Genomic DNA, 12,244 nt, shown 5'->3' with positions numbered 1-12,244 from the left:
TTAGCGAGCTTCCCCCAACATATAACACCATCCTCATATAGCAAGCAAAGGTCTGAAACTGAGAGAATCCCTGTCACCTAAGAAGTTTTTGGGCGGGATGATATTTGAATTAGGTCACACTCTTAGGGTTCATGCAGACATTCATGATTTTAGTGATGAACCTATGTTAGACTCATTCTCCATACATTTTGCTCGCACATACACCACCCCCTTGAGCTTGGGTGAAACCTGTTCTTCCAATAATCAGACTTGTGTTTTATTTGGATATGTGGTTGCTACTGAAGTTGAAGCAAGCAAGTATCATGGAGCCTAAAGGAAAGCGTGGCTATTTGCAGCTGCTGAGTAACCAAGCAGGAAGAAAAAGCCAGAAGAAGACTGTTAGGGATATGTGGGAAAGCACCAAGGGATGGTCAGGGGTGTTACGAGAGGCGTAATGGGTGCTGATACTGGCTGCAGTGTAATCAGGAGATCAATATAGCAAATACATTTTGGTCCTAGGAAACTAAACACCTGAGGGCTGAAATCCTATATCCACTTTCCTGGCCCCATTGAACTCTATTCCAGGGTGATAACATTTTTGATGGTGTATTTGCAACTAAGGATAGGAACTACACAAAACGCAGGGAAAAACTGATAGGTTCTTAGTTTGTTGTTTAAAACTTGCTACAGGAAGCTTCAGATGGAATCAGAGCAGGAACACTTTGGGGTGGCTTTTGAAAATCCTTTTAAATAATAAAAATAATTAATAAATTTTATTTATACCCCGCCCTCCCCAGCCAAGACCGGGCTCAGGGCGGCTAACACCAAATATAAAAACAATTGATTGAAATACAGCTTAAAAAACAAGATTAAAATACAACATAAAAACATTAAAATGCAGCCTCATTTCAGTGGAAACTCAAATTAAAAACTTTTTGGGGGATGAATACGTCAAGTCTTCACCAAGGCTAACTATCCAGACTGGTCCTACACGGGCCAGAAAAAAGCCAGGGAAGTCCCCAAGTAGGAGTTCCAACACAGAAGGAGAAAGGAAAAAAGAAAGAAAGAGGGAGAGGGAATCAAATTGATTCCAAGCCAAAGGCCAGGCAGAACAACTCTGTCTTACAGGCACTTAAAAATCCTATTTTCCTCATGTCATTTTCCTGATCTAAATCACTCCTGTTCCAAGTTGCTCTTAGCCCTTGCAGCAACTTTGAAAAATGTATGTAAATTGGATTGGAAAATGTACCGCTGCTATCAACCAGTTTTGAGAATCAAAGTGTCAGGAGATCCAGTTGCAGTATCAGATGTAGTTGGGCCTCAGTAACAGATTTTTGTGGCCTCAGATGCTAGTGTGCTATTTATTAACCAGGAAGGTTTTTTTGTTTTTTTTAAGAAAAGAGAGTGGTACATCTGCCATTATGACATTTCCTTGTTATCAGGAAGCAGACAATATCGTCCATAAGATCAAACAGATGCAGTACACAGAGCTACTGCCTTACGACCAGCTTCTCATTGAAAAGAGGGATCAAAAGGTGTTTCTGCAGTTTGGTAAGTTCTGCTTCTATTCCTTTGCCTTTTTTTACTCTGCCATTGAAAAACACCCTTCTATTTTTATTTTTTTTATAAAATTTTTTATTGGTTTTTCCACATATAATATAAAACAGTACAAAGGACAAACACAAACAAACAAACATATAAACATGTATAATTTCATAGATTTTTTCATATACCCAATTTCAGCGACTTCCCCATGCCCCCCTTTTCTGCATCTCTATTTTAAACTTTTTTTCCAGCAACCCCTGATCCAAATTATTATTAATTCCTTTCTTTAACCTCTTTCTTTCCTCTTATCCAATCATTTAACGCTGCAAATCTGCTATGCTTTACCCGTGACATTTTAACACTCAGTAATTTTGCAAATATTTTTAAGATAAAATTTAAATTTCTTCCAATCTTCTTCCGCCGTCTCTTTCCCTTGGTCACGGATTCTGCTCGTCATCTCTGCTAGTCCCATGTAGTTGATCACTTTCGTCTGCCACTCTTCCAGTGTGGGTAGTTCTTGTGTCTTCCAATACTTTGCTAGTAAAACTCTCGCTGCTGTTGTAGCATACATAAAAAACATCCTATCTTTCTTTGACACCAATTGGCCTACCATGCCCAGGAGAAAAGCCTCTGGTTTTTTGTGAAAGGTACACTTAAGCACCTTCTTAATTTCATTATAGATCATTTCCCAGAAGGCCTTAATCCTTGGGCACGTCCACCAAAGGTGATAGAAAGTACCTTCAGTTTCATTACATTTCCAACATTTATTATTGGGCAAATGATAAATTTTTGCAAGCTTGACTGGGGTCATGTACCACCTATAAATCATTTTCATAATATTCTCTCTTAAGGCATTACATGCCGTAAATTTTATACCGGTGGTCCATAACTGTTCCCAGTCAGCAAACATAATGTCATGACCAATGTCCTGTGCCCATTTAATCATAGCTGATTTAACCATCTCATCCTGTGTATTCCATTTCAGCAGTAAGTTGTACATTCTAGACAAATTCTTCGTATTGGGTTCTAACAATTCTGTTTCTAGCTTTGACTTCTCCACCTGGAAGCCTATTTTCCTGTCCTGTTTAAAAACTTCATTTATCTGGTAATAATGTAGCCAATCTCTTACTTTAAACTTCAGTTTCTCATAACTCTGTAATTTCACATTTCCACCTTCATGTTCTACAATTTCCCAATATTTTGGCCATTTAGATTCCATATTAAGTTTTTTAACTTCCTTAGCCTCCATTGGTGACAGCCACCTAGGGGTTTTATTTTCCAGCAGATCTTTATAACGAATCCAAACATTATATAATGCTTTCCTGACAATATGATTTTTGAAACTTTTGTGGATTTTTACCTTGTCATACCAGATATATCCATGCCAACCAAATCTATTATTGAACCCTTCTAGGTCCAAAATGTCTGTGTTCTCAAGAAGTAGCCAATCTTTCAACCAGCAAAAAGCTGCTGCTTCGTAGTAAAGTTTTAGGTCCGGCAGGGCAAACCCCCCTCTTTCTTTTGCATCAGTTAATATCTTAAATTTTATTCTGGGCTTTTTGCCCTGCCAGACAAATTTCGATATATCTTTCTGCCACTTCTTGAAACAGTCCATTCTGTCCACAATCTGCAATGTTTGAAACAAAAACAGCATTCTTGGCAAAACATTCATCTTAATAACAGCAATTCGGCCTAACAAGGAAAGTCTCAAATTTGACCATATTTCCAAATCTTTCTTAATTTCTGTCCAGCATTTCTCATAATTGTCTTTAAATAGATTCACATTCTTAGTTGTTAAGTTAACCCCTAGATATTTCACCTTATTTGCTACCATTAATCCAGTTTCACTCTGAAACTTCTCTCTTTCCTCCACTGTTAGATTCTTTCCCAATACCTTTGTTTTTTGTTTATTTAACTTAAAACCTGCCACTCGACCAAAGGCTTGTATTGTCTCCAAAACTTTTTTTGTACTAGTGTCTGGCTCTTGCAAAGTTAAGACTAGGTCATCTGCGAACGCTTTCAACTTGTATTGTTTAGCTCCGACCTGAATCCCTTTAACCAGCTGGTCACCTCTAATCATATTTAATAAAACCTCCAGAACAGTTATAAAAAGTAGTGGGGATATTGGGCACCCCTGTCGTGTCCCTTTTTCAATAGCAATTTGTTCAGTAACCACGTTATTTACAATTAGTTTTGCTTTTTGTTCAGAATAAATTGCACCTATACCATTCTCAAAACCTTGGCCCACCCCCATTCCTTTGAGATTCTTTTTCATAAAACTCCAAGAGATATTGTCAAAGGCTTTCTCGGCGTCCACAAATATTAATACTGCCTTAGTATTAATGTTATTCTCAAGTAGTTCCATAATGTCTATTATATTCCTCACATTGTCAGATAAGTGTCTTCCTGGGAGAAAGCCAGCCTGGTCTTTATGAATCTCACCCACCAAAATTCTCTTCAGTCTTTTTGCCAAAATGTCTGCAAAAATTTTGTAATCCACGTTAAGCAATGATATAGGGCGGTAGTTCTTAATCTGATTCTTTTCCTTCTCAGATTTTGGTATAAGTGTAATATAAGCTTCTTTCCACGATTCAGGTGCCTTCTTCCCCTCTAAGATTTCATTGCAGACTTCCTTAAACGGTTGAATCAGCCAGTCTTTCAAAGCTTTGTAGTATCTGGAAGTCAGGCCATCTGGTCCTGGAGATTTTCCCAATTTCATGTTTTGAATGGCTCCCTCTATTTCTTGCTCAGTTATTTTCTGGTTCAAAATCATTCTACTTTGATCAGATATTTTTTGTAGTCCATACTTTTTAAGAAATTCTTCCATCTCTTTTTCCTCCACCGGCCCTTGTGCATAAAGTTTCCTGAAATAACTCTGAAAACAGTTTCTAATCTCATTTGGCCTAAAAATGTTCTTTCCTTCAACCTCTAAGCTTGTAACCATATTCAGTTTTTGTCTTTTCTTCAATTGCCAAGCCAGCAGTTTTCCACATTTATCTGCCGATTCAAATGTCTTCTGTCTCATTAACTTTATTTTCCATTCTATCTCCTGATTCATCAGTTCCATATATTGTCTCTGGTAATACTTTATTTCTCTTAAGATTTCATGAGACTTTGGCTTTGATCTCAGTTTCTTTTCACCTTCTTTTATTTTTTCCAAAATTTTATTTTTCTTTTCATTCTGCCTCTTCTTTTTCAGGGTATTCTGCTGTATCAGAAATCCTCTCATAACCGCTTTACTTGCGTCCCAAATTGTTCTTTTTTCCACCTCTGTTTTCAGATTTATCTCAAAGTAGTCCTTAATAGATTTCTGGGCCTTTCTGTACACCTCTTCATCTCTAAATAGGGAGTCATTCATCCTCCATCTGAAGGAGCCAGCTGTTGTTGTGTTCATTTCCATCTTTACAGCGTTATGGTCGGAGCAAGTTTTTGGGCAGATTTCCACTTTCTTTATCTTAGGTGCCATTCCACTAGTTACCCAGATTTGATCGATTCTGGTCCAGGTCAATTTTGCTTCGGAGAAGAAAGTTCCCTCTCTCTCCAAAGGGTTTCTTGTTCTCCAAATGTCAATCAAGTCCATGTTATCTGTCATTTCAAAAAAAGTCTTAGGTAGCCTCCCATCCTTGGAAACCACCTGTCTTAGTGCTTTATCCATATTTGTAGAGACCACTCCATTCATGTCTCCCATCATTATTATATTATAATCCAAATAGTCCATTAATGTCTCATGTAGTTTCTTAAAGAACTCTGACTTCCCTTCATTCGGAGCATAAATCCCAATTATCAATAATTTTTCTCCTTGGACTTGTATTTCTATTGCCAAATATCTTCCTTGTTCATCTTTAAACATCAGCTTAGGGGCCAATTTTTCCTTAGCATAAATCACCACTCCTCTTTTTTTCACCTTATCTGATGAAATGAATTCCTGTCCCAGTCTTTTATTAACAAGTAATTTTCTATGTGTTCTAGTCACGTGGGTTTCTTGCAAACAAATCAAATCCAATTGTTCCTTTTTTAAAATATGGAAAACCTCACGTCTTTTTCTGGGAAGGTTCAAACCGTTACAATTCCAGCTTAAAAATTGTAGAGCCATGTTGTTGCTTACTTTGTTGCTCCTCCGACTGCCCCCTGCAGTTGTTCTTCCTTTGTTGGGGTCTGAAGTCCAAATGTCAGATTCGATATGTCCGCTAAATCCTTAGCCTCAGTAGTCAGGTCCACCACTCCCTTCACCAGGTCTTCTTGATTTTTTTCCAGAAACTGTTCTTTATCTTGCACTGTTTTTATTTTAATTTTTTTCCCTTTATAGTTAAAAGACAGACCTTGTGGGTACTCCCATCTGTATATTATGTTGTTCTTCATCAACAAGGTGGTCAGATCCCTGTAGTAGGTTCTTACTTCCAAGATATATTTAGGAATATCCTTATAAATCTGAACAAAGGAGTCTTCAATCTCCAGAGATCTTTGATATTGTAAATTCAATATTTTATCTCTCTCCTCCTTAGATCTCAAAGTTATCAGGCAATCCCTTGGCTTCTTTTTATTCTGTCTTCTTCCCAGTCTAAAGGCCGTAACTATCTTGAATTCCTCCTCTTTCAAATTCACTTGCCAAAAATCCGAAAATTCTTTGGTGAGGTACTCTGCCAAACTGTCCTGCTCACTTTCTGGCACGGCTCTCAGTCTCAAGTTCCTCTCCTTTCTCTGAAGATCTATTAAGGACAGGGCAGCCTCATGTTCCTCTAGCTTTTTGCAAACAGGTTCTAATTTAACTTGCGTTGATTCAGCTATATTTTTTGCCTCTTCAGCAGTCTTACGAATTGCAATATTTTCTTCAATTAATTTATTTATAGTCTCTGTATTAGATGCAACACTTTTAGTGTTCAAGTCAAGCTTCTCCGATAGCTCTGTTAATTGTTTAGAATTTTCTGTACCTTGTTTGGTCAAAGCCTCTAATGATTCATTAATTTTTATTAATGCTTGTGTCACTGTATCCATCCCTCTTTCCTGCCCTTCTACACCTGCAAGGGCTAAGCCTGATATGGAGCCTCTTCTCCTTTGTGCAATTTTTGTTTTTGCTCTTGTTTTTATCTCATCCTCTTGGCCTCTCATGTCCCAAGGTCGTTCCCACAGGAATTGTTTCCAGATGGAAAACTCCACTAACTTATTCTTTACACTGTTAAATTTTCCCTCAGCCCTCTAGAGGGAGCGATTCACAGTTCAAGGTAGAGGGAAACAAAGAAAAGAAAAACGAAAAATGGCCACAACTTTTCAAATAATTTTCCAGTCAGAGAGCTGTTACTTTGTATCCTCAGCCACCAACAGTAGCAGATAAGGTCTCAACTTTATATCCAACTTGTAATACACCAACTTTGTATCCAATCTCAAATGACAGTATCCAATCCCAGTGAATTAGTCCTTTTTAAAGCAGTCCTTTCCCAAGGGTTTAGAACAGCGGGTAATTTTCCCTTTCATCTCTTTCCAGCAGGTAATGCTAGTTCAGGTTCATCCCCCCCCGCTCCTGCTGCTAAGGGGGAAGGTTCAGATTCAATGTCTAGGTTGCGTATAAATAAAGCTATCTTCCGTCAAATTGCAGCTTGTTTATCGTTGCTTTAACTGTCATGCAGTCCGGGAAAGGCAGACTTCCTTATTTTAACTCTTTCCCGTTTTCAGCCAAATTATCAATCCGTTTTGCTTTGAATCCCGGAGATTTCCCAATCTTACTCACGGGTAATTGTAAATCCAAATCCGAATGCCAGGAAGGAATCGGCGCTCTCCGTTATGGCGACGCGGCTTCGCTCCGCGAGCTGGGTTGCTACTCTCAGCACCGCGCTCTCACCCGATGCCGCTCCGGAGCCTTTAAAAAGGCTCCTTCGCAGTAAGGGGGGGGCGCTTCAGGTGCCCACCAAGTCTCCTTGTTCACAGGCTTCCGCGCCTGTGATTTTAGGGGTCCCCGCTTCGCCGTAGCGGTCGGACCCGAACTCACGGAGTAGTCTCCCTGAGCAGAGCTCAGCAGGAGACCGCCATTAAACGCTGGCGCCGACCGGAAGTCCGAAAAACACCCTTCTAAAGGGGTAATCACTGAGAGAGTAATCTCAGTAGAGAGAGTGATTACCTGCTTTAAATTGCTCTGTATAAAAACTGACACATGTGGTAAATGTTTTGTTTGTGACAATCCTTTTTTTCTTTGCAATGCAATTGATTTCTTTGCATTAAGAAAACTGCCCGATCCATATGGTGAAGAGACCATATACTAACAGCTAACTGTGTTCTAGGAGTTGCCCCATACATTGATTTGAAGTAACCTGTGTGATGTGCTTTGACATGTGTACCCAGGTTTTGGTTAAAACAATAACTAGACATCTGTCTCTTTCAGAGGAGGAAGAAATAACATTTGCCCCAACCTATCGCTTTGAAAGGAACACCCGGGAGCATTATGTCTACACCAAGCAGAAAGCAACAGGGGTATGCCATATCTTCCAGCATATTACAATGTTTCAAATGGTGTCTGTTGCCAGAACTGCTCCTCTTTCTATAGAGGAGCACCGTGAAAGAACTCTAATTGGGAACAAGCTGCTGGCTTTTTGGCACCAGAGCTTTCCTTCTTGTGGAGTGATGTGTTTTCGATATTGATTCTCCTTTTGTTTGCAGGTGAAATACAATTTGCCATCCTGGTGTGATCGAGTGCTCTGGAAATCATATCCCCTGGTGCATGTGGTGTGTCAATCTTATGGTGGGTAAAGAACAGATTGGGAATAGCAGCAAAGCTGGTTTAAACGGAAATGATTCAGAGCTGAATCTGTAGCATTGCCTTTCGCTGCCAAGTTCTCAGCAATGGATGCACCCTATCGTTTCTGGCTTGGAATGCTTGCTCCTAAAACTTGGATGTGTAGTGGGGAGAGAATCAGCTGTGTGATAACTGGGAGTGCACCTTGCAGATGTTAGAACACCTTCTTAGCCTGCTGTCACTAAGCAGGAAGAACCTCACTACCGTCAGTAACCTGTAGAATATCCCATTTCCCCTGAGTCAAAAGCTGTGTAGCATTAAAGGGCTGCTGGTGGTTTAGTGCTTTTTAATCCTGGTTCCCAGTTTCGGCCTCTGGGTTTGTTTGTCTTTTAAATGTATTTTTAATGTGTTCCCAATCAAATGCTTATAAGCAGCTCTTCGGCAAATGCTGTCAGAGTCTTACCAAAACGACGCACACAAAATAAAATCACAGTTAGGAAATATTTTATCAAAACCATGATATATAGCAAACTATAACATGAAATGCCGTAAAACTATAGTTCTACAGCAAACACTCAATCTGAGGTCATTTGGGCCTGGTGATGACAGGAAAATTAAAATGGGTATAAGATAAAGCTCTCTAGGGAAGGGATTCCAAATGTATGGTGCCAAAACAGAGAAGGCCCCGCAATTGGCCACCACCACCTATCTTATTTCAGAGAGGAGTGAAATCTGAAGAAGGTCCCCAAGGCTCAGCTGGACTGATTTGTTCATGAACATGTGGTGTTTCAAGTAACCATGTCCAAAGCCTGGTGTCAGAAAACTTTTGCGTACTAGATGGACTGATCCATCTAGATGGACTGATCCCTCTAGTACACAACCCCCTTGAAGAGATGGGGCTTCTTGTTTCCATAGATAACTCTGAGTATAGGACAGACAATTGCTTTATTCTCTCCATCCTTGGGAGGTCAAGAAAAACAGGTGCTTAGAATCTGACTTTCCTCTTAGGATGCACCAGTGACATCATGACAAGTGATCACAGTCCTGTCTTTGCTACATTTGAGGTTGCTGTCACCTCTCAGTTTGTCTCGAAGAATGGTAAGCAAATGCAATGCAAGCTTTCCCTGCCCTTAATAAAGAAAGATGTAGTAGAAAACAATCTCATTCATTGCTTAAAAACTATTATCTTTAACCTGAACAAGTGTCCTCCTTTCTCCAGATGATAAGTACACAGACTCCCTGGGACAGATTGAGTTCCTGCGCTGCAGTGCCACCCTTAAGACGAAGTCTCAGACAAAATTCTACATTGAGTTCTACTCCAGCTGCCTAGAAAGTACTGTTTCTTCCACCTTTTGTCTTTATTATACGGAAGCTCTAATGATGTTTAGGTTATCAAGAAGGGACAATATTGCAGAAGGGGGGCTATTGACAAACTCAAAAGCGGGGAGAGAGAGAGAGAGAAAGAATCAGAATATATCCACTTTGTCTTTTGAAATACTTCATTCTTTGGTGTTAATTGCTGTATTTTGCCAATTTTTATTTGTTGCTTTCCCTTGAAATTTCATCATCAGGGCTGTTTCCCTTATTATCACTTAAGTTTCATACATGTAGTATACCTTTAAAAAAAGCCCTACAGTTCTATTATCCAAAGGGCACAAGCCAGCCAGGCAACTGAGACTAGCCACAGACCCTGCAATTTAGTCTGCTGCTGCTGCATGGCAAATCCCTATATTTCTCCATAAATCATGTATTTTAATTTATGTTATACCATAGAAGGTGATATATATAGCGCTCTCAGAGGGTTGGTTCCCATTCTGGCACTCACCAGACCTACTTAGCTTCAACAAGGTTGCTGCATCTTGCACCTTCAGACCATGCTCTGGAACTTAACACACAGTTATTGTGAGGGTTAAGAAGAGAGGGGGAAATACTATACATGCTGGTCTGAGCTTGGAAGAAAATGTGATGTGGATGTAGTCCATCATTGCTATGTTATATTGGACATATACCAAGTTATTGAACCCATTCAAGGTAGCATAGTGCAGTCAACAGATGTCATTTCTAGTCCTAAACCTAATTCTGTATTGTACAATAGTAGTACACAGCATTTGGTGGAATGACTATATTCACTGTAGGAGAATGAACTTGTTCTCTCTCTCTCTCTCTCTCTCTCTCTCTCTCTCTCTCTCTCTCGTTTGTGTGTGTATGAGAGAGATCATTTTTTTGCTTTTCTTGTCTCCAGATTGCATAGTCTTTGCACAAAACCTCTCTACCTTAAATTGGAAGGCTTGCAGTGGCATGCAAAATCAGTTTTCTATCTTCATGACAAGCAATTCAGAGCCTCCTTTGTCACAACCGCAGAGCAACCTGGGCAGAAAAATATTAGGGGTAGCCATGTAAATGGATTCTCCCAAGATTGGGAGAATTGCCTTATATTTTATCAGAACTTAAATTGGAATGCTGCAGCTTAATCGCATTGTGAATTGCAGCCAATAAAAACAGTTGATGCCTTGGGAGACAATCATTTTGTTTGTTTTGTAAGCAGAACTGTACATCAATGCTGGAAATTGTATGAATTCCTGAATCTGAGCCATTTATGCAGTGAGAGAGTACATGCCCAAAGTCTGTTGACTATTCTTTCCTCTGCAAAGAAAAATAGCATGCCTCTACTGTACTCTTATTCACATGTCACAGAGATCGATTAATCCAGCTCCACACACACAAAAAATGGGGGGAATATACAGAGATTTGCATACATTTCTATGGAAACCATGTGTTAGGAATCTTAAATTAGAATTTCAAAAATGTGCTATCTTGAGTGGCGTAGGAAGAGCTGTTATGTTCTCCTTATCCTCTTGTCCACGCATGCACTGAGACTTCTAACACCTTTCTTAAATGAAAGGAAATAATAAAAAGACAAGATAGTAAGGTCATTCAGTGGACTCAATAAATGGACTTTGCAAACATTCTGATAGAATCAGATTCTTGTACACACAAATGCTTCCCATTTTTGTGTCCAGAAAGCAGAATAATTAGCAGTTTCCATTTGCTGCCAAGTTTTTTTTATTTTAGTTTTGCAAATGTGTGTGCTTGTTGTGCATTTCTCAGCTGGCAAATGATTTTTCTTTTCTCACACTTTTGCAGGCTTTGTAAAGAGCCAGGAGGGAGAAAATGAGGAAGGAAATGAAGGCGAACTGGTGGTGAAGTTTGTTGAAGCCCTTCCTAAGGTAGCCTTGCAGTATGTTTCATGCTTATTTTAACAAATGTCTTCCATCTGTAGCTTTGCTACAGTTTATATAAAAGCACAAAAGATTGTGCAAAGTTCATCCTCGGTCACCATTGTTGCTTGTACAATCCTTCCACGTGTCTCTGATTGTGCTACATCCAGTACTCAATAGACAGACAAGGGAATCATCTTGCTGCACAGAAATGTTTGTGTCAGTTTCACTTCCCTGCTGCTGAACAGCAGGGAAGTGGAATTGACCAAATTCTTTTTTAACATTCAGCAACAGAGGAGGAGGTGCACAGGAAGTTTAAAAAATAATTAGGGGGGAAATCCTCAAAATTACAAGGTCATTTTGCTGAGTGTATACCACCACTTTTGTTAGTTCAGCAAGCACCCTCCCCATTGCTTGAGTGCTAAAGCAGGGAAGCATTTTAAGATTGCAGGGCCAGATGGAGGATATACTAAAATAAAAGGTACACAATAAAGTTACATAAATAAAATTAACACACAATCATGAAATCATGTGGGAGAGATATTATTGTGTCACTAGTCACTCTTGATGAGCACATCCCAGTGCGTCTAAGTGTTGGGATGACAAGGTTGGGGTGAAAGTTGCATTTTCCTTGCACCAACATTTTGAGATTTGACTGCTGTGAAAATGCAGTTCCCCCAAAACAGGAGTCCTACTTGGGAGAAAAACTTCTAGATCTTCTTCAACAACCCACAGTGCAGATCCATTCTAACACTAAGGTTTTATGATTCCACATAATCAA

General features: G+C 39.5%; 1 protein-coding gene across 1 annotated transcript in view; it reads left to right on the top strand.

Moving 5' to 3' along the window:
• The window catches only part of INPP5D (inositol polyphosphate-5-phosphatase D), a 65,757-nt gene that overhangs the window by 43,453 nt on the left and 10,060 nt on the right, over positions 1 to 12,244 (top strand). Inside the window, exons 16-21 of the mRNA XM_053389656.1 lie at positions 1,422 to 1,530; positions 7,895 to 7,983; positions 8,170 to 8,251; positions 9,254 to 9,343; positions 9,465 to 9,578; positions 11,390 to 11,472. Coding sequence (XP_053245631.1) covers positions 1,422 to 1,530; positions 7,895 to 7,983; positions 8,170 to 8,251; positions 9,254 to 9,343; positions 9,465 to 9,578; positions 11,390 to 11,472 — 567 coding nt within the window. The remainder of the gene's footprint in view (positions 1 to 1,421; positions 1,531 to 7,894; positions 7,984 to 8,169; positions 8,252 to 9,253; positions 9,344 to 9,464; positions 9,579 to 11,389; positions 11,473 to 12,244) is intronic.

This window comes from Podarcis raffonei, chromosome 5 (assembly GCF_027172205.1).
Source record: "Podarcis raffonei isolate rPodRaf1 chromosome 5, rPodRaf1.pri, whole genome shotgun sequence".
Classification (NCBI taxonomy): domain Eukaryota; kingdom Metazoa; phylum Chordata; class Lepidosauria; order Squamata; family Lacertidae; genus Podarcis; species Podarcis raffonei.
This window is presented reverse-complemented; position numbering and strand designations above follow the sequence as displayed.